This window comes from Pongo abelii, chromosome 6, assembly GCF_028885655.2.
Source record: "Pongo abelii isolate AG06213 chromosome 6, NHGRI_mPonAbe1-v2.0_pri, whole genome shotgun sequence".
NCBI classification, from domain to species: domain Eukaryota; kingdom Metazoa; phylum Chordata; class Mammalia; order Primates; family Hominidae; genus Pongo; species Pongo abelii.
The window spans coordinates 138998850-139021034 of record NC_071991.2 but is presented as its reverse complement, the minus strand read 5'-3'; the positions used below and the strand labels follow the sequence as shown (position 1 = coordinate 139021034).

Here is a 22185-nt window from a genome sequence, read left to right as displayed (position 1 = left end):
TATTCCACTTTGGAAATCTAAAACCCTGAGATCCTACTCTAATCACATCCCATATTCTTCTGGTTGATTCTTTTGTGCCCATTGTGTCTCTTAGGGTGAAATGTTCCCTGTTCTCAAGTTTCCAGGTGGTGAATTACAAAGCAGTAGCAATACTGGCTTCTCTCACTCCACCGCTTACTCACTCCTCCCCAAGTCTAGAAGGACCATTGCATGGATCCAGCCCTTTCCTTTCTCTCTGACAGCAGCTGTCCTTGTCTCAAACGTTCACTGCTTCTTCTAATTTTCATGTGGTGAAAATTAGCTTCTTGTGGTGGTCTCTGCCCTGAAGGAGCTGTTTCAATGGACACCTTCAGTTCACAGTATTAGGAGATCAGATAGAGACCACGTATCTGTGCTCTGTCCTCCACTCCTGCTGACATTTATAAAGATGACGTTTTGATCTTCATCTGCCTAGTTCCTGCATTTGTTTTCATACCTTGGTTCAAACTAAAAAGAGGAAGAGAAGGGTTTTCTTGTGGGCCCCTGAAGACCTAACTGCACCAAGTTTTCATTCACATTGAGGATTCTACTCCCTGCCCGCTCATTTTCCCTCAGTGCCAAACTGATAGTCAATTACTTTCAATCGCTTTCTTTTTCCACTTACTCTTGGCTTTCCTGTGTCTTTATCCTTCTACAATATGTCCTAAAAAGCCCCAATTCTGGATCAGCCTTGTCACTAAGTTCCTGTACTCTTACATCATGGCTCAGTATTACTAGAGGAGAAAATGATACTCCTGCTGAGTATTAATACAGGGAAAAGCAGTCACCCAAAGGAGCATTCATGTCTACAAATTGTTAGCCTCAGGTCTTCAGTGCTACTTGATAATCCTAAGCCTCCTCCTATATTCATCTTTCTTCAGGATACCCCATACCACTACCCACCGCCTTTCTGACAGGATCACTTTGCTTCCTACACTTCAGTGAGAATATCAGGGACATCAGTGAGAATACCTTAACTTTCTCTAATCTCATTTTCATCTGGACCTACCCTTTACTCCTCTTCTGTATCAATGAAAAAAGGTGTCCCTTGTCCTGTCCAGGGACAATCCAGTACTCTGGATCCCACACCCTTCTACCCGCTCTTGGATTTTGCCAATTCAGTCATGCTTTCTGTCTCCCTTCTCACCACCTCACATTCTTTTCTTTTTCTTTAGTCTAGAAACACATGGATATTCTCCACTTTTAAAAACTCCATATTGACCCCGTGTTTCTCTCAGCTTTTGCCTTCCCTATCTCCTCCTCTTCAAAGTCAGGTTTCTTGAAGGAGTAGCCTGTCCTTGCTGTCTCCACTTCTTTACATCACTTTTATTTCTTGACTTTCTTCAATCTGGCTTCAGCCACCACACTTTGGAGGCTGCCCAGCTTTTGGAGGCTGCCAAATTCGATGGATACTCTCTTGTCTGTATATTTAAAGTCTTTGCTTTTGCTTCTCGAAACTCTTACTTTTTTCTTGAAATTCTCTCTTCTATTGGCTTCTATGTTAGTATTCTCTCGTGCATTTTCTCTCAGCACTTCTCAGTCATTTTTGGTGGTTCTTTAAATGTTTATGTCCCTTAGGGATATTCCTGGCCATCTGTACTCAATGGTAATTTCACCCAACCCATGGTTTCAACACTGCTCACACACTTATGACATTTGAATCTGTTTCTTTAGTCCAGACCTCTCTGCTGAATTCCAGACCTAAATCACAATTGTATCTTTGCTTGTCTGTACCACAGGTATGTTAAACTCTACATAGATTAAACTGAAAATTTCATCTCTCTTCACAAACTTGATTTACTCTAGTATTATCAACATCAGTGGAAAACTCCAGTTACCAAATTCTAGTCCCTCATACCAGAAATCTGATAATACTACAGTATTCTTCTGACTTTTGAGGTTCTAACTTAACAGTTCTTTAATCCTTCTTCTATTGTCAATACTGTTACCTCCTTAGTCTATACGTCACTTCCCACCTGACTACTTTAACAATCTTCTATCTAATGTCCTTGCCTTGAGCTACCCACATCCTATCTGTTTTTCTGTTTAGAAAAAAACAATTTTTCTAAAATGCAAATCTGCTCATTTCATGCCTCTGCTTAAGACTCAATAACTCCCCATTGCTTTAAGGATAAAAGTCAAATTGCACACAAAAACCCACCATAACCTGCCCTTACCTAACCCACTGGCTTCACTTCCTGCCATTTTACTGCATTAATCATAATTAAGGGCCATGTCACACCACTGTGACTTCACACAGCCTTTAAATGTTTCAAAACTTAGTGTGTCACCTCCGCTGGGAAGATTTTCTGACCCTCATTAGATTTAGATGCCCCTCCTCTCTGCTCCTTTCTTAGTCTTTCTATCTTTCTCTCACAGCACTTGCCAAACTGCTGATTTACTTACACTTCCCTCCCAGTATCTGAATACTTCTTGAGGGCAGAAAACCTGTCTCATTTGACTTTGTATCCCAAGCATATATCAACTATTGTTTGCTGAATAAATAGTGGAAACAGTTTATATTCCATTTAAATATGTAGCTACTCTGTTTCTTCCTAAATGCACTCACAACTCCACCAATGAAATTATTCCCTCGAGGGATAACTGATTTTACTAATCCAGTTTGCCCTTGGTATATAAAGACCTTGCCCTGCCAAGTTCATTTTTAAAATCATATACATTTACTTCTAGTAGTTTAGTGATTTTAGGGTTTTACATTTAATTTTTTAATCCAGCCAGAATTTTTTTAAAAGGTAAAGGAAGCTATGTTTTCCAAATGTTTCGCAAGGAACATGTATTACTTTTATAATTAGAAAAACACTCAATAACTCTGAATATCAACATTGGAACCAACCTTCTCACTACATTCAAACCCCATCTGCCAGTTTTCAGATTGGCCAGCCAAACTATCAATATACCACTTTGATTTGCATAAAAGCTGAATATAGTCTGTAGTCCACAGTTAAAGATGACTTTTCTATTAGCATTTTCACTAATAAAAGTTGTTAGGTTTTTCTCTATGCCAGTATTTTTTATTGTATCGTATAGAGTAGCACTGCCCAACAAAACTTTTTCTGATCATGGAAATGTTCCATATCTATACTCTACAATACAGTAACCACTGCCCATATTTAGTTAGTATAGTTTGAAACCTACTGGTATAAACACAAACCTGTACAATTAGATATTATATATTCAGATACAAATCTTCAATTCATTTCCAGGTACTAACATAGACAAGCATACAAATAATCGGTGAGAAATATGTCATTATGTTCAAGGTCTGTCGGGCAAAAGAGTGAATTAATAGCAAAGGGAAGTAGAATGCTTAAGAGAGATTAAATGTGGGTTTGGTAGTAGAGGGAATGAATTGGTAGATGAAGGGTGATTGCTTATCAAAACAGGAATGCGTTCTGTATTTGTATTTAATCAAAAATGCCCTGTTTTAGTGTTGAAGCATGCCACATTCATCTGTAGCAAGGAATTAAAAAAAAATACCAAATATATGCATTACAGAGAAACAACAAAATAACACAGCAAATTTCTACACTGTAAATCACATTTACCTTAAGAGTGCTGAAAAAGTGGGCTGCTTTGATTTTTAGAGGCCCAAGATACCAGTACCTGTGAAAAGAGCAAGATAAAAATCTGATAAGAATATCAAAAGAACTATCATGTGATAGATACCATTCATGGCAGACAATACATTAGAATTACATCTCTGCTGTGAGTGGCTATTCTGGTAGCTAAGAGGTTATGGCTTAGTATAAAAGAGTATTACATTCAGTTTTAAATCCACATTTCGATGCCTTGTCAAGTTATATGTAATTAGTTATGCAGTAAGATTCTTGCAATTTATGAGAGATATATAACCAAGCTCCTTGAGTCACTAAATTCACAACATCCTTTAAACACATCCTTTAAGCCATAGAATACAGTTCGGTATAGAGTTGTCCCTCAGTCCAAAGTCTGAAGATGTTCAAGTCCCTGATATAAAATGGCATATTTGCACATAACCTATGTACATTCTCTTGTATATTTTAAGTCATCTCTACATTGCTTATAACACTTAATACAGTGCCTACACATCACTTTATTTGCATGGATTCAACACAGTACTTGGTGTGCAGCCAATTCCAGTTTTGCTTTTTGGAATTTTGTGGAATATTTTTTTCCCCAAATATTCCTTATCTGCATTTGTTTACATCTATGGATACAATGGGTCAAATGTACGTTCAAAAGAGCTATGAGTAAAGGATGATACAGCCACACTAAGATGCAAACACTGCATGCTCTGATGTGCTGATCCCAAGCTAAATGACTAGATCCTGTACACCATGTCCTCTCACACACACAAATGCACATATGCACACTCAATTAAAAATGTGTAAACCAGCATAATTTCACATTACTCATGTTATATAGCTCTAAAATGGCAAATGTTAAATCTGGGAATAACAAAAATCTATTGCATATTGCTAAATACATAAAAGCTACTGGAGAGAGGAAGACACCTAATCGGAATTAGAAAACGGCATAAAATAGATTCTTCTCTTAAAACTTATCTCTGTTAACAAATCACTCAACATTAACTGCTCTCTGTTGATTCTGATCATATACATTTATTTAGCACCCACTATGAATGTGGAGGAAACAGAAGAAATATAAAGTATAAATTTCCCACCTTTGAGAGCTTATGATTTGAGAAAATAAGACCCAAATAAGTAAAAGCAAACAATGAATGACTATATGGAAAAGCATAAACTGATCACTGCTTATTGGTAAGGGGAATCAAAAAGAGACAAAAAGTCATTAAGGGCCTAAAATCATTGGAGCAGCCATGCCTGTAAAATGAATGGCACAGAATAAAGTCAGGGTACAAAACTTAGAGTATGGGAAATAGGATAACAGCCAGAGAAAGAGGGAAAAGCTTAGAAGTAAAGATACATAATTATATAATTAGGGGTGATGACAGAGTAAGTTGGGCCTGGAATAACAGACAAAGAGCTTAGATATAATCCAAGGGGGAATGCAGAAACATTCTAAATTATTATTCAGGTTGATACTGTGCTACTACTAATGAGGCCCTTGATCATCTGATTTTTTGTGTTATTATTTTTTAAAATTTACTCTATAGTTTGCTTCTTTCCCTAGTTAGCCAAGTAGAAGGTCATCTCAACTCAGGCAGTTACCTTCTAAAGTTTCCTCAGTTTCCTTCATCTCTACCAATAGTACATTTTGCCACTGTCTTTGTAGTCTTCCTACAGCCAGCTAGGAAATGATTTCTCATATCTCTACCATTTCTTTCTTAATACAAACAGCAACTCTGTGGATGGGTCTAGCCAAGGTAGCACATAATAACAATCAGAATTTTAAAATTCTTTGTTCAGAAACCAATCGAGATATGGGGCTAGTATATAAAATAGTCCTAAAAGCGTTGATCTGTACTGTGCTTTCTTGTTGCTTACCACATTTTGGAAAGCAATTTGTCCTAACCAGACTTCTTTAGGGAAAGCTAGCAGTTTCTCTTGGTGAGTTGCTGGATTTGAGATTTCAGATCAAACACAAGGTAATTCATGGAATCCCATAATCATGGCACACTTGCAAATAAAAAATGTGAAATACTTCAGAATGCAATGTGTAATATAATATGGTAATGTCTCTCTTTTGACATTCCACTGTTAGGAATCTCATTAGCAAGAATAATAAAGTGAAACAAGTGAGAGAAATTTCTGTTAAAAAAAAAAAAAAAAGCATGGCAGGCTGGCCTATGAAGTGAAAGGGCAATTTCTTGAGAGCTATGTGTGAGATCAGCCACAATTCATTTAAACTATACTCAAACTGTAAGCCCTCGATTTTAAGAAAAGGTAAAGAGAAAATACCACCACTAGGTATGAAGCGAATCTCACATGGTGTCCTCTTCAGTCCTGCTCAGCAAGCCCTTGCCTACTTTACCTCTCCACAGCAAATGGAACACGACACACCCTCTCTCCAAGCCAAGAGTTTCATTGCATACAATGGATTCTCCAAAAATAAGTCAATTCTCATGAAAAGCCAACATTGGCCCTCTAATCAGCTCCTCGATAGGCCTGTTTCTCCCATCTCACAGCACAGCCAGGCGCCGCCCTTCTTCCTCTAAGAGCAGCGGCCTGTGGTCTCCCAATCTGCGAGGACTTCACAAAAATACCTCTCAGGAAAAGCCGTCTGACTGTAACAGCTCCGTAAGGCTGTAGCCCAGGCAGTCCCTTCCACTTGGTACCCAGCTAAGCAGCTGCAGAATGATAGGCAATCCAGTTCTCCCTACAGCCTAGCTTGAGCCTAACCTATGCTCAAGTAGTGTGTCTAAAAATAGAGACATACCCTTCTCCTCTTCAGCTACTGCCCAGCTAGTGTTGAGGAAGCTGCAACTTTCCCCAGCCTTTCTGCATATAGGACATAAACCTCTACCTGATTGTTCCTACCTCCATTATTCACACATATTTCAACCTCCAGGCCCACCAAATTTATTCCCAGAAGATCACTGTGAGTTAAAACCTGAAAGTCAGGGACAGAATAAGATTTTTTTAAAAAACATCACACATCAATATAGTAATCCTTTACTTGCTAACTTTGACGCCAGCATCTCTGAAAGATCCCCATCGAAGGCCGGTCATTGCAAACACAGGCTGTTCCTTTTCACCCTGGAAGTTAAATAAATTTCATTTAAATTCATGATTACAATCACTCGGAACTCTTTACATGTAAGTACTCAGCAAATGTTCATGGCCTACTTTTCATCAAATCAAAATTCTAAAAAGTCTGCTCAAACATTAAAGACATTAACCCTGTGAGTGCTTAGTAAAAATACTTGAATAAGCCACACTGTAACATGAAGGTAATTTTTACACATCAGGTTTCATGAATCTGCTGGCAGGGGAACATACTGTCATACTTTGGCCTGTAAATTTGAGAGTACCTAACTATGTTACCTCTTGAGCCAGTCAGTAGTCAGGTCAGCTAGAATTTCTTTTCTTTCATGTACTTGTCCAAGGCAAAGATAACTTAAGCCTGCATTTTCCTTATAGGATCAAGAGCTCTCAAGTCAGATCAGAATCCTGGTACTCTAGAATGTCTCACCTGAATATCTGAAAATACAGTCAAATACGTGTTACAAAAAGTCGAAATAAAAAGTGATTTGGATTTAGTCCAATGCTTTATGGCCAAATACTGCATATTATAATCAGTGAGTTTCTAATAAATCAGTGAATTAAGCAATATATAGAAAAAATACACAATACAGCCAATGTCCCTAAGAGTTTTATACTCCACCCTGAACCTTCCTTAAAAATTATAAATAATCTAGGTACCAGGATTCTAAATGGAATTTTTCCTGTAGCTCAGAATTTCATCTAAAGTCTAAGAGCTGAAAACTGACAGGCACCCAGTGCCCCCACACTCTAAAGAGAGCTACCGAATGCTACATAAGACTCCACAGAAGTTGCTAAAAGTGGGCAGAACCAGCTTGATTCCCACCACAGCCAGTGCAAGCAGAAGAGTAGGAACTGGAGGCAAATCCTTGGCAGTGCAAGTTGCTGCCTAGAGAAAGCATGCTGTCTTCTCCGCAAGGGTAAGAGTGCTTCCCCCAACACCACTTTCACTCCTGTTTCCACTACGCCAAAACCAAGTCATTTGCTTTGGAATGACTAGGAGAATCAGAGAAATTTCTAGGAGAATCAAACACAATAAAAGAAGCCTACAAGGAAAGGACGCTGGCCTCTCATCCCTTTGTTGAGTATCTGCTCGTGCAGTAGACTTGCATCTTCACTCTCTGTACCTGCTTTAGTAAGGGACAAGGGAACCAGAGAGAAATGGCAGAAAAAAAAGGAGAAGGTGCAGCAACTCATTGGCTGGTACAGCAAGGACATATTAGTTTTCTGGGTGCCTAGTGGATATTGTGGAAGATAACAGGGCTTTGAGTCATCTTGACAATACCCCATCTAAGAGCCTAGCCCAGGGATGATAGTATCCAAGCAGTTAGAAGCTGTGGAGAGAGCCAAGCCTGGATGCTCTCCACAGGAAGTTGAAAAAGGTGGAGCTAGAACAGATCTCTAACATCAGAAAACTATGTACGCCATGGGGAGGAATCCCAAAGAATTCACACATGAACCCATAAGACAGCCAGCACAGGGGCATCAGCAACCAAGAGGGAATGGTAAGGAAAAAGATTTTTCTCTAATCATTCCTTTATGTACCAACAATAAAGGAGCTAGAAATAGTAGAAAGCAGAGAGAGTGGGATGAAAAAACAGCCCAAAGACATTGAGGGTAAGGAGGTTTTAAATTTTGTTTTGTTTTTTTTTTTTTAGATGGAGTTTCACTCTTGTTGCCCAGGCTGGAGTGCAGTGGTGCGATCTCGGCTAATTGCAACCTCCGCCTCTCAGGTTCAAGTGATTCTCCTGCCTCAGCCTCCTGAGTAGCTGGGATTACAGGTGCACGCCACCACGCCCAGCTAATTTTTGTATTCTTTTAGTAGAGACGGGGTTTCACCATGTTGACCAGGCTGGTCTCCAACTGCTGACCTCAGATGATCCACCTGCCTCAGCCTCCCAAAGTGCTGGGCTTACAGGTGTGAGCCATCACGCCCAGGATTGCTTATTAATATAAGGAGGTGATGGAGGATATCAATGATGGAGTAACATTTGAACAGAGACCTGAAGTACATGAGAAATCCAGTTGAGGCCAGAGAGGTCACAGGGACTGAACTGTGTTTGACCTTGAAGGCCTTTGAATGACTTTGGTGTTATTCGGAGATGGGAAGCTGTTGATGGGCTCTGGGCAGAGAAGTGACATGCTCTAACTCCTGACCACACACTGGCTGTTGTGCTGACAACAGATTGTAGGGAGGCAAGGGGAGAGGGAATGATAAGAGTTTGAGGACTCCTGGAATGATCCAGATAAAAGATGAAGGCAGCTGGGACCAGAGTGGTAAGAACAGAGGCAAGAAGAAATGCTTGATTTTGGATATATTTTGAAGGTAGAGCCAACATGACTTCTTGCCTGAATGGGGGAGTCAAAGATGACTCCAGAATTTTGGGGGGTAATAAGTGATGATTTTATCAAAGTATAAGTGATCATTTAAAGACTGTATTATTTCTTAGGAATGTTATATGCTGACCACTAAAGATTTATAAAATGGTATAATAACATAGACCAATTGTTTTGAAGTGAGAATCCTCACAGAATACCTAAGTGATCCTAGGCAAGTCACTTAACTTTTGAACATTGGCTTCTACCTCTGAAAACAGGGTCATCTTTTGCTTAAACAACCTTCTCTACATTATCTCCTATGAGTGTGTAAAGGGGCTATCAGCACTTGTATCCTCACCTGCTAGCAGTGAGTGGCCAATAGTAAATAAAATTTATAATAAATACATAAAATTTAAAAATTAATATATTTAATCATAAAATGAGGTGACAGAATAACCTCATAAAGCTTTTACATGAGCCAAAAATATTCCTACCTTCACAGGAATTTCACAAACCTCACCTCTCACGTATCTGAAGACAGATATGTTTTCACTCATCCACTCAGTATTGATGGAACCCCTACTCAGCCAAGCATGGTGCTGGGAGTTGAGGACACAACGGTGAACACACTAACATACTCCCTGCCTCGAAGCACTTACATTCCCTCCCTAGCCTTAATGCTCTCCAAGCTAAACGTCTAGTCTTTCCGTTGTTCCGCCATGATTTTAACAGCCTCATTATCTTGTTTACCCAACCCCCTCTGTTGTTTGTCAGTGTCCCTCTTAATTCTCTCATCTAGAACTGAATCTAAAAATTGTCTAAATTAAATCCCACTTAATGCCTTCACCTTAACAAAATTGCTAAATAAGTATAATAGTGTGGTAAGTTTTCATACACCAGGCTTCTGATTTATATTGAGATACCTATTGAGTATCAGGGAAGTAGGTACAATTGTACAATGGGTGGGGGGAGCTAAGGAGATGGATGGTCAAGGAAAATATAAATTTTAAAATAAAACAAATTATTATTTTTAATTGATAAATCACACTTGTATATGTTTATGGGGTACAATGTAATTGACATGTGTATGCAATGTGGGATGATTAAATCAAGCTAATTAAATATTCATCACCTCATTTACTTATCCTGTTTTGTGGTGAGACATTTGAAGTTTATTCTCTTAGTTATGTTTAAATATACATTATTATCAACTATAGTCACCCTGCTGTGCAATAGATCTCAAAACTTATTCCTCCTATCTAACTGCAACTTTGCACTATTTGGCCAGCATTTAAAAAACAAGGTACCTAGATTAGGGGAGGTTGGAAAGAACTGAAAAGAAGAGAAAGGAGAAAAGAAAATGATTCTAGTCTAAGGGAGAGAAATAACAGTATATGTCTATAGCATCATTTCCCCAAATGTTTCATAACATGTTAACAAGTGCTATGTCTGAGGATGATGCTGCTGCTGCTGATGATGATGATAGAAGATTCCATGGTGAAATAAATTGGAAAATACCAAACTTATTTGGTTTGAAGCAAGTTATGTTTACTACAGTTCTTCTTAGAGTCTTTAATATGTTAATGTACATTACACATTTCCAAAAGAGGAAGCATAATATACAGCTTTCCTGAGTTGTTAACTGTGCAACCCTTCTTTGGGAGGACATTTTTGTACAATTCATATATCTTGGTAAATGCTGTTCTAAAGCATGTAGTGTAGGCAAGAAGTGCTGAGATAAGTACTGAGGGTTGCCGACTGATCCTCTAACCCTGTTTTCTCCTTCTTCATCTCGGGGGAAGAGTTTTTAGGAACATTCCATTAGAATTAAATAAAAAGCCTTGTGACCCCAAAGTTCCACTGATGTGGAGTGCTGTGTCCTAGCAAAAGGTGAGAATGGCTCTGGACAACAGGAAATGAGCCAGCAAGGCAGAATATGTGTGAGCAGATCTAGAGAATAATTAGTATTCCAGATGGGCATAGGACTGTCAGGATTCAGAAGAGCCCGGAGGACCAGTCATGGAGAGACTAGTCCCTGTTGGAGTACACATGAACACAGAAAAAGCAAGCAAGGTCAGATGGACAAAGTAGAAGCCAATAATAGACAAAGTCCCACTGTATCTTAACCCACTAAAGGTCTGGGTAGGCAGTCAGATTTTGAGATGGCTGGGTCAGTAAACAAAAACAAAAAGAAAAAGAAAGAAAAGCACACAGTCAGATCTTCACAGCAAAGGAGATGTGCTGCCCCAATTCACAGACTCCCCTAGAAAGAGTAAATCCCTGGGAGAAAATGGCCTAGGGTTTGTGGAAGAAAATAATGGAGCGAGCGGGTTGGAATAAATGCTTAAGGAACACTGAAAAGGAAACAAGTCCTATAAACTAGATAGATGCCTAATCTGGAAATTTCAGGGATCCTAGATAAAGAGAAAGAAACAAAGTAGAAGGTGCTCTCAAGGAGTTCTGAAGCAGCTTCAGGCATCATCTTAAGAGAATGATCAAAGCCAGGGTCTAAAAAGGAGTCCATGTAATTAGCCAGGAATGGCAAATAGGGAAAAGGGAAAGGTTCTAACTCCCCATGAACTCCCCTCTATGCCTTATTTGGTTCTGGGTTGGCAGGGTCTTAAGAATCTAGTTGAAAAAACAAAAAGAAAAAGCTAGAAAGAATTCTATAAACCTTCCCAGTAATTACTTTAAAGTCAAGTTATCAGGCATTATAGATGTCTATATGGGAAAAACTGCCCTTCAAAAATCATGGAATGGTGCCAAGTATGATGCCACCTGGACAAAGCAGTTAAGTGGAAAAACCAACAGACTATCAGAAAGAAAATCTAAATTCTAGTTACATCTCCAGCACAACTCGTCATAATCAAAGGATTCTTTTTTCCCCTAATTTGTCAAATGAGGATACGAATCTCACCTCGACTTCCTCACTGAGTGGGAGATTCAAGTGAAATGTCAACACAGATTGAACAATCTAAAAAGCTAAATATAAGGCATTATTGTTTCTAAGAACTATTTCTTTTATCTTTGGAGAATCGTCAGACATATGTTTAATAGGGTTGGATTGTTCTTTCAAAGAAGAAAAATGTGGTATCAGGCTTTATCTATAATGCTTATAGTACAAGGCTTTGTCTATAATCTTTTTCCCCATATTCTGAAATTAATTTTCAGAAATAAGGAAAAAAGAGAAAATGTATCCAACTTAGTTGGGTTCCTCAGAAACCAGAGTAGAGACTATTGTACCACGCTTTCTAAGAACTGATTTTCAGAGTTTTCTTCCTGGGTTGTGTCATCAATACACAGAGCCTGTGGTAAATTTGATACTGGTTTCATCAATTCTCAAAATCAGTATATTTCAAAGAAAAACATAAAAGAGACAAGAGACATTTAAATATAAGCACAGGCCGGGCACGGTGGCTCATGCCTGTAATCCCAGCACTGTGAGAGTCCGAGGTGGGTGTATCATGAGGTCAGGAGTTCAAGACAAGCCTGACCAGTATGGTGAAACTCCATCTCTACTAAAAATACAAAAATTAGCTGGGTGTGGTGGCATGCACCTGTAGTCCCAGTTACTCAGGAGGCTGAGGCAGGAGAATGGCTTGAACCTGGGAGGTGGAGGTTGCAGTGAGCCAAGATTGCGCCACTGCACTTCAGCCTGGGTGACAGAGTGAGACTCCGTCTCAATAAATAAATAAATAAATAAATAAATAAATAAATAAATAAATAAAAGCACAGCAAGAATTTCCAGTTAATTCTCAGATACTCTGGGATGGATTACTTCTAACACATATATAAGAAAGAATAAATCACTCAGTTATTGAGATGTATCCTGATGCACCTCCTTTGGTAATAACAGTATTTTAAATAATATCTCCATAGATAACAATCTGTAGTACCTTTCTTAGGCTGAAATTTCAGCATAGCCATCCCATTTTGTGAAAACCAGTTAGCTTTATTATATGCTAAAAGATCAACTGCAATTTAAATTACTTTTATCATGATCAATGAGGTCATGGTGAAGAGTCCAGACATCAGTGCACGAGAAGAAAAGAAAAGAAAAGGCAAGCTCATGGGTTCACCAATTGTAAATATACATATAGCAAGCTCTATGTAACTAACAGCAACTTTTTGGGATTGAAGTTTGGAATCATGACACAGTGAGGATCCTTCCTTCACAAATATCAGGGAACTGAATGAATATAAGATGTTCATCCTGAAAGTAGCTGGTACATTTTAAGGCCAAATCTAAGAATATGGGGCTCACTATTTATAGGGTTATTTAACTTCACAGCTCTGCCTTCCTAGGAATTTGCCCTTTCCAGAAAAAAAAAATAAGAGTTTAGATGAAAAAGGAATCACTATGTAACTAGTATCCAAGTGAGAATATCTGTTTTCTAAGAATTAAATTATTTTTTAATAGAGAACCCTGATCAAGAATTGACAACAGCTACTGGACCTTCTTACCCTCAAAGTTATTTTGGAAAAGTGTCAAACGAAAACAATTTTTAAACAGTACAATGAACACCATTTATAGCTTTCACCCAGATTCACCAACTGCCAACATTTCCTCCACATTAGCTTTATCTGTGTGTATATGTTCTCCAGTGATGTTAAATTTGCCAATAAATTGCAGACTTTATGACCTTTTACCACTAAATATTTCATCTTGCATCTCCTAAGAACAAAAACATACACAGACTTAACCATAACACCACTGTCCCTCTCAAGACATCTAACATCAATACATAATATTTAAGATATAGTTAATACTAAAATTTCTCTAATTATTCCAATAATGCCTTTCATTGTTTCTCATTTTTCCAATTCAGGCTCCTGTACTGCAGTTAGTTATTTCTTTAGTATTCCTTAATCCTGAACAGACTATCTACCTTCTTTTGGATTTCATGACATTGACATTTTTTGATGAGTCCAATTTTTGCTTTTAGAATTTGGATTTGTCTAATTCTTCATGATTATATGCAGTTAGTTAACACTTTGTGCAGCAAAATACATAGGTGATGTTATAGCCTTCTCAGTATATCACTTCGGGAGGCAGACAACGTCAGTTTATCATTATTCATGATGCTAAGTTTGATCCCGTGGTTAAAGCGACGTATGCTAGATTTCTCCATTATCAAAGTATATTTTTCCCTTTTAAATTATTAAGTAATCTGAGATACTTTGAGACTGTGGGCTTTGTTTCCCAACAATCTTTTATCCAGTGGTTTTAGTATTCATTGATGATCTCTACCTGAATCAATTATTATGCAGGTGATTTTAAAAATGGTGATTTTCTATCATTCCTTCTGTGTTTACAAGCTGGCAATCCTGAAATATCACTGGAAACTCATGGATTCTTCATTTTTAAGGCATTATGATCCATCATTATTGTTCTTTGTAATATTCAAAGAGTCCCGAAGTTGGCAAGTAAGACATCTGCAGGCTACATCTTTTGTGATATCTCCATCAGCTTTTGAGTACTTTCTTGTCTTGTTATTGCCCTGCGAAAGCCATCCCTTCACAGAGCCTTGGTTATTTTTATTGGGAATGGTATTTAAAACGACCTTCTGGGTGCCAGGTATGATCACTGCTATTAGGTATCATTGCTTCTAAGTCTTTTTTAAAAATATATTTCTAAAATACTTCATCAGTTCATGTATAAATCAGTAAGAAAACATTACACAATAAGAAAAATGGGAAATTCTATTCCCACCTAGCATGTAGGAAAGTACAAAGAACATTGTCCCACCCTAAAAATGAGAAAAAGCCAGATAATCTACAAAATCATAACTTTAAAAAAGCTCATCAGAGAGCTAAGATTGCAAGATGACCAAGTAACCTGAATTCAAAAAAAGACAAGCTACTCTAATAGTGATGAGATATGAGAACAGTTTCACCTTTGGCAGGGCATGAGAGGAAGAGGTGGCCACCATACACACAGATGAAAATCACTGTCCTAAGTATTTTATATTTATTTATATTTATTAACTCTTTTAATATTCAAAACAACCATATGAGGTAGATGAATTACTTGTTGACCAAAGGTCATCAATAGATGAACTACAGCCTGGGCAACAAAGTGAGACCCTATCTATACTAAAAAACTTTGTAAAAAATTAGGCATGGTGGTATGGGCCTGTAGTCCCAGCTACTTAGGAGGCTGAAGCAGGAAGATCCCTTGGGCCCAGGAGTTTGAGGTTGCAATGAGCTATGATTGTGCCACTGCACTCCAGCCTCGGTGACAGAGTGAGAGCCTGTCCAAAAAAAATAAATAAATAAAATAAAGGAACTAAAAATAGCATTTCAATTATACCGAGAGGAGATAGAGAGCAATTCTTATATACCTCACAGATGTTGCAGGTTCAGTTCCAGACCACTGCAATAAAGTGAGTATCACAATAAAATGAGTCACAAAAACTTTTTGGTTTTCCAGTGCATAGAAAATTTATGTTTATATTATACTATAGTCTATTGAGTGTGCAATAGCATTATGTCAAAAAAAGTATGCACCTTAACTTAAAAAAAATGCTAACATTAAATGCTAAATTAAAAAATGCTAACAATTATCTGAGCCTTCAGGGAGTCATAATCTTTGCTGTAGAGTATCTTGCCTCCATGCTGATAGCTGCTGACTGATCAGGGTGGTGGTTCCTGAAGGCTGGGGTGGATATGACAATTTCTTAAAATAAGACAGCAATGAAGTTTGCAATATCTATTGACTTATCCTTTCATGAATTTATCTGTAGCATGTATGCAGTTTGATAGAATGTGACCTATAGCAGAAATTCTCTCAAAGTTGGAGTCAGTCTTCTCAATCCCTGCCAATGCTTTGTCAACTAAGTTTATGTAATGTCTTAAATCCTTTTTTTGTCATTTCAACAAGGTTCATGGCATCCTCACCAGGATTACATTCCATGTCAAGAAATCACTTTCTTTGCTCATCCATAAGAAACAACTCTTCATCCATTCAAATTTTATAAGATTGCAGCATTTCAATCACATCTTCAGGTTCCACTTCTAATTCCAGTTCTCTTGTTATTTCTACTACATCTGCAGTTCCTTCCTCCACTGAAATCTTGAACCCCTTAAAGTCATCCATGAGGGTTGGAATCAACTTCTTCCAAACTTCTGTTAACATTGTTATTTTGACCTCCTCCCATGAATCATGAATGTTCTTAATGGCATCTAGAATGGTGAATTGTTTCCAGAAGGTTTTCAATTTACTTTGCCCAGATCCATCAGAGGAATCACTATCTATGACAGCTGGGACTACAGGCCCACACCACCATGCCTGTCTAATTTTTTTACAAAGTTTTTTTGTATAGATGGGGTCTCACTTTGTTGCCAAGACTGTAGTTCATCTATTGATGACCTTTGGTCCACAATTTATTTATTAAATAATAAAACTTGAAAGTTGAAATTATTCCTTGATCTGTGGGATGCAGGATGAATGTCTGTTAGCAGGCAAGAAAACATTAATCTCCTTGTACATATCTATCAGGACTCTCGGGTGGTCAGGTGCATTGTTAATAAGCAGTAATATTTTGATAGGAATTGTTTTTTCTGAGCAGTGGGTCTCAACAGTGGGCTTAAAATATTCAGTAAACTATGCTGTAAACAGATGTTCTATCACCCAGGATTTGTTTTTCCAGTTATACAGCACAAGCAGAGTAGATGTAGCATAATTTTTAAAAGTCTTAGGACTTTTGGAATGGTAAACGAGCACTGGCTTGAACTTAAAGTCACCAGCGGCAGTAGTTTTTAACATGAGAGTCAGCCTGTCCCAAACTTTGAAGCCAGGCATTGACTTCCCATCTCTAGCTATGAAAGTCTGAGATGGCACATTCTTCCAATAAAAGGCTGTTTTGTCTATACAGAAAATCTGTTGTTTAGTACGGGTACATCCGTCAATGATCTTAGCTAGATCTTCTGGATAACTTGCAGCACCTTCTCCATCAGCTAATTGCTGCTCCACCTTGCACTTTATGTTAGGAGGAGGGCTTCTTTCCTTAAACCTCATGAACCAACCTCTGTTAGGTTCAAACGTTTCTTCTGCAGCCTCTTCACTTCTCTTAGCCTTCATAAAATTGAAGAGAGTTAGGGCCTTGCCCTGGATTAGGATGTGGCTTAAGGGAATGTTGTGGCTGATTTGGTCTTCTATCCAGACCACTAAAACTTTCTCCTTATCAGCAACATGGCTGCTTCACTTTCTTTTCTATTTCTTTTATTTATTTATTTTTTTGAGAAAAAGTTTTGCTCTTGTTGCCCAGGCTGGAGTGCAATGGTGCGATCTCGGTTCACCACAACCTCTGCCTCCCGGGGTTCAAGTGATCTCCTGCCTCAGCCTCCCAAGTACCTGAGATTACAGGCATGTGCCACCACACCCAGTAATTTTGTATTTTTAGTAGAGATGGGGTTTCTCCATGTTGGTCAGGCTGGTCTCAAACTCCCGACGTCAAGTGATCCACCCACCTCGGCCTCCCAAACTGCTGGGATTACAGGTGTGAGCCACTGCACCGGGCCACACTTTCTTATCATTCATATGCTCACTGTAGTAGCACATTTAAGTTCCCTCAAGAACTTTTCCTTTGCATTCACAACTTGGCTGTATGGCATAAGGCCTAGTTTTCAGCCTATCTCAACTTTTAACATGCCTTTCTCACTAAGCATACCTATTTCTAGCTTTTTTTCTTTTTTTAAAAAATGCCCAGATAATTTTTGTATTTTTAGTAGAGATGGTGTTTCGCCATGTTGGCCAGGCTGGTCTTGAACTCCTGACCTCAAGTGATCCACCTGCCTGGACCTCCCAAAGTGCTGGAATTACAGGCATGAGCCAGCGCACCTGGCCTCATCTCTAGCTTTTGATTTAAAGTGAGAGACAGGTGTCTCTTCTTTATATGAACACTTAGAGGCCAAGTAGGGTTATTAATTGGCCTAATTTCAATATTGTTGTGTCACAGGGAACAGAGAAAGGTAGGCAAATGGCTGGTTGGTGGAGCAGTCAACACACACATTTAATTAAGTTTGCCATTTTATGTGGGCACAATTCATGGTGCCCCAATTACTATAGTAACATCAAAGATCACTGATAATAAATAGATCACCATAACAATATAGTAATGATGAAAAAGTTTGAGGTATTGTGAGGATTACCAAAATGTGACAAATAGTCATGAAGTGAACACATGCTGTTGGAAAAATGACACTGGTAGACTTGCTTGGGGCAGGGTTTTCACAGACGTTCAATTTGTAAAAAGCACAATATCTGTGAAATGCAATCAGGCGAAGTGTAATAAAATGAGGTATGCCTGTATAACAAAGAGGTCAAAGATGAGGTCTAAAACCGATAAATCAAAAAGTAGTTAAAATTAGCCAGTTGTGGAGCTGGGTGCCTGTAATTTCAGCTACTTGGGAGGCTGAGGCAGGAGAATCGCTTAAACCCAGGAAGCAGAGGCTGCAGTGGACTGAGATTGTGCCACTGCACTCCAGCCTGGGTGACAGACCAAGACTCCTTCTCAAAAAAAAAAAGTAGTTAAGTGTACTTAACACTACTGAACTGTATACTTAAAAATGACTACAATGGTAAATATTATGTTTTTAGCCACATTTTTAAAATAGGAGCAAAAGCACATTAATTAGTGATAACAACTAGAATTAACAGGTAAAATTATTTCCTCTGGGTACTAATACTTGGGGTAGGAATTGAAGAGCAACTATTGTTTTCATTATAACCTCATTTGAACTGCTACATTTTACTTTCTTTAACATGTAAGCGAGTATTACTTTCACAATTTTTCAATATGTGATGAAAAGATTTACCTTGATCTGCAAGACATCAAGTGGAACTGTCTCTCCTTTCACAATGGCAAGTGTGGCATCAGTAATATGTCTAAAAAAGAAAAGGACATTATCATATTATGAAAAATAGGCAACATCTCCCCCACCACACTGCCACATGCACTCACGCACAAACACACACACGCATATTCTCCCTCATTCTCTCTCTCTCTCTCTCTTCCCCTCCCTCCCTGTCTCCTGCCAAAGTACTAGTAGTTTATAGGGACTTAAATAGAAAGCTTTGGCAAGGAGAAGTTCATACAAGGCACTGATCATTTATTCATTTAACATTTACTGAGTCTCCACATTGTGCCTGATTCCTATTTACCATTGGAAAATATGATACTTAAATAACTTTTTTTATTCATTGTAAGAAATGCAGGCATTTCCAAAAACAATATTTATTCTTGCTCTAACAGCCAGAAGGGTAACTAAAGGGCAGAATTTGTTATAGTTATCTTAGCAAAATATAATCCAGAACCTGAGACATATTTCTCTTATTTTCCAGGACTACTAGGATGCGCTTCATTTTAATTGCTGATTCTTTTGAACACAGACCGTTCTTATCTACATTCTGAGAGTCATTTGGAAAGTCTATAGGTTAAAAAAAGTATCATCAAAAGGCATGTACTATTGACATCCATGTAGCATGTGAAGGGAGGGGAAGCAATGATTAGGTTCCATGATTAAGCCTCAGGCTTTAATGAGCCTGTCTCTGGACTTTGAACTTCACAAATGTTTCTCAGTTTTTTCTCTTCCCTTAGGTGAACAGAATGGCTAGAGTGGGCTGGAGTGGGCTGGAATTGGTTTTTTCCCTTCTTCCACATGCAAGGCTGGAGCTGACTAGAATTAAGTATTTCCCTTCCCCAGTTAAACCTTGATAATACTCTAGCAGGTTGGGCTCTGTTTAACTTGTTTCTCCTGAGGACAGGCCTTGTTAAGAAGAACAGAATACTGTGGCATATTTCAAAATAGTTCCTTTTCCCCACCAGTGCCAGAAGTATAAGGCGATTTTTGTCTGATATTTATTGTGAGCGCCTGGAGGCATATCTCACAATATTGTGGGGGACTCCTTATGACTGGATCCCAGTAGACTGGGACTCCTCTCAGAGCTGATCGCACTGAGCCTCAGCAATTTATCAATTACAGGTCAGGTTTTCCTACCCTGGCACTGGTTTCCAAAGTGGTTTCCAGTGTGTGTCTTCGTTAAGTCAAAATCCCCTGTGTTCCCCTGTTTCTCTAGTCTTGGGGGCAGCAGTTTGCCCTATGTCCTACCTTCTCCTTCAGATACAAGAAGAGTTGCTGACTTTTCAGGTTGTTCAGCTTTTTATTTATTGTTAGGACAGAGTGACAACTTCCAAGCTCCTTACATGTGGAACTGGAAACTGGAAGTGTAACTTCTTTTTTAAAGTTAGATTTACTGGGGTATGATGTATACACAGTAAAATTCATACTTTTAGGTACACTGTTTTACAAGTTTTGACAAATGCTGCAGTCATATAACTACCACCATGACAAATATATATATAACATTTTCAACATCCCAAAAAGTTCCTTCATAACCCTCTGTAGCCAATCCACTCCCTGCACCTTCAGCTCCTGACAATTACTGTTTTCTGTGTCTAGAGTTTTGCCTTTCCCAGAATGTCATAAAATAGAATCGAAAAATATGGAGCCTTTCCAGTTCAGCTTTTTTCTCTTAGCATGAGCTTGAAATTCATCTACACTATTGTTTATGAATGGATGTATCAATAGACTATCCATATTCCATTGTATGGATGTACTGGAATTTGTTTATCCATTCACCAGTTGATGGACATTGGCATTGTTCCCAGTTTTTGGCAGTTAGGAATAAAGCTACTATAAATATTCATGTATAGGTTTTTGTACAGACATATACCTTCATTTCTTTTGAATAAGTACCTATAAGTGTGATTGCTGCTCATATGGTAGGTATATGTTTAATTTTACAAGAAACTGCCAAACCATTTTCTAAAGTGGCTACCATTTCGTATTTGCACCAATGATATCCAAGAGTTTCAGTTGCTGCATTTATTTGACGGGTTTTTGTTTGCTTTTTTTTTCTTGTTTATGCTGTCCTAATAGAGGCATAGTGGCATCTCATGGTAGATTTAATTTGCATTTCTCTAATGACTAAAGATTTTCTTCTAGAAGCTTTACAGTTTTAGGTTTTCTATATAGGTTTACAATCAATTTTATGCTAAATTTTAGACATAGTGTGAGGTATGGGTTGAAGTTTACTTTTTGTATATGTTCAACTGTTCCAATACTGTTTGTTGAAAAAAAACTGTCTTTTTTATTATACATTGAATGGCTTTGGTGCCCTTGTTGAAAAATCAATTGTCCATATGTGGTGGGTCTAATTCTGGACTCTTTCTTCTACTGATTTATGTCTCTTGTTTTGCCAACACCACACTGTTTTGATCACTGTAGCTTTAGAGTAAGTATTGGAATTAGATAGGGTAAATCCTTAAACTTTGTTCTTTTTCAAAATTATTTTGATTATTCTACTTCCTTTATTTTTCTATATAAATTTTAGAATCAATTTTTCAATTTCTACAAAAAGCCTTCTGAAACAGTGATTGGGATTGTATTGAATTTATAGATCAGTTTTGGAAAGAATGACATCTCAGTACTAAGCCTCACAATCCATGAACACAGAAGTATCTCTATTTACTTAGGTCTTCTTGATTTCTCTCTTCACTGATTTGTAGTTTCCATCATATAAATCTTACACATATTTTGTTGGATTTATCTGTATGTATTTCATGTTTTTGTAAAGGTATATCAGTGTTAGTGTCCTATTGCCTCCATTGTTACATAGCTATATTTTGGAAAAATAAATATGGGAATTATTATTAATAAAATAATTATTTTGTCTGGAGTTTAAGTACAACTACAAGTAGAAGTCATTTAGAAAGTACTTTAATTTCCATTCAAAAAAGGGCAGTTCCTAACCAAACAGGGCGCCTCCTAATCTATTCTGCTATGTGCAGAACTGGTTGATACTGTGAATTTCACAGAAATTGTTGCCATCCTATGGTAACTGATTTGAATGACTACAAAACATTCTTTCCTTTTTTAAACAAACAAACAAAAAAAACTTTTCTAGGTGAAGTAGTTAGCAATAGAATAGAGGCTTATCTGTTTTGATTTATATTTAATTATGGAATCTAGACTCAGTAATTGTAGTCAACCTATTTATTTACTGTTTGTCCCCCCAAATGAATTTTTAATAAATATGAATAAAGTCCACTTTACTAGGCATAATTGCACTTACCTAACTAGACCTACTTTAGCTTTT

The 22185-nt window shown here is 37.9% G+C and overlaps 2 protein-coding genes across 3 annotated transcripts in view; one reads left to right on the top strand and one right to left on the bottom strand.

Moving 5' to 3' along the window:
- Positions 1-22185, bottom strand: part of AGK (acylglycerol kinase) — a 103117-nt gene that overhangs the window by 13945 nt on the left and 66987 nt on the right. For both annotated transcript variants that reach the window (NM_001131400.1, XM_009243295.4), the window contains exons 9-11: positions 18843-18912; positions 6619-6698; positions 3585-3642 (exon numbers count right to left, since the gene is read on the bottom strand). In NM_001131400.1, the coding sequence (NP_001124872.1) occupies positions 3585-3642; positions 6619-6698; positions 18843-18912 (208 nt within the window). The remainder of the gene's footprint in view (positions 1-3584; positions 3643-6618; positions 6699-18842; positions 18913-22185) is intronic.
- Positions 1-22185, top strand: part of DENND11 (DENN domain containing 11) — a 90821-nt gene that overhangs the window by 61490 nt on the left and 7146 nt on the right. The gene's annotated exons all lie outside the window — the stretch shown is intronic.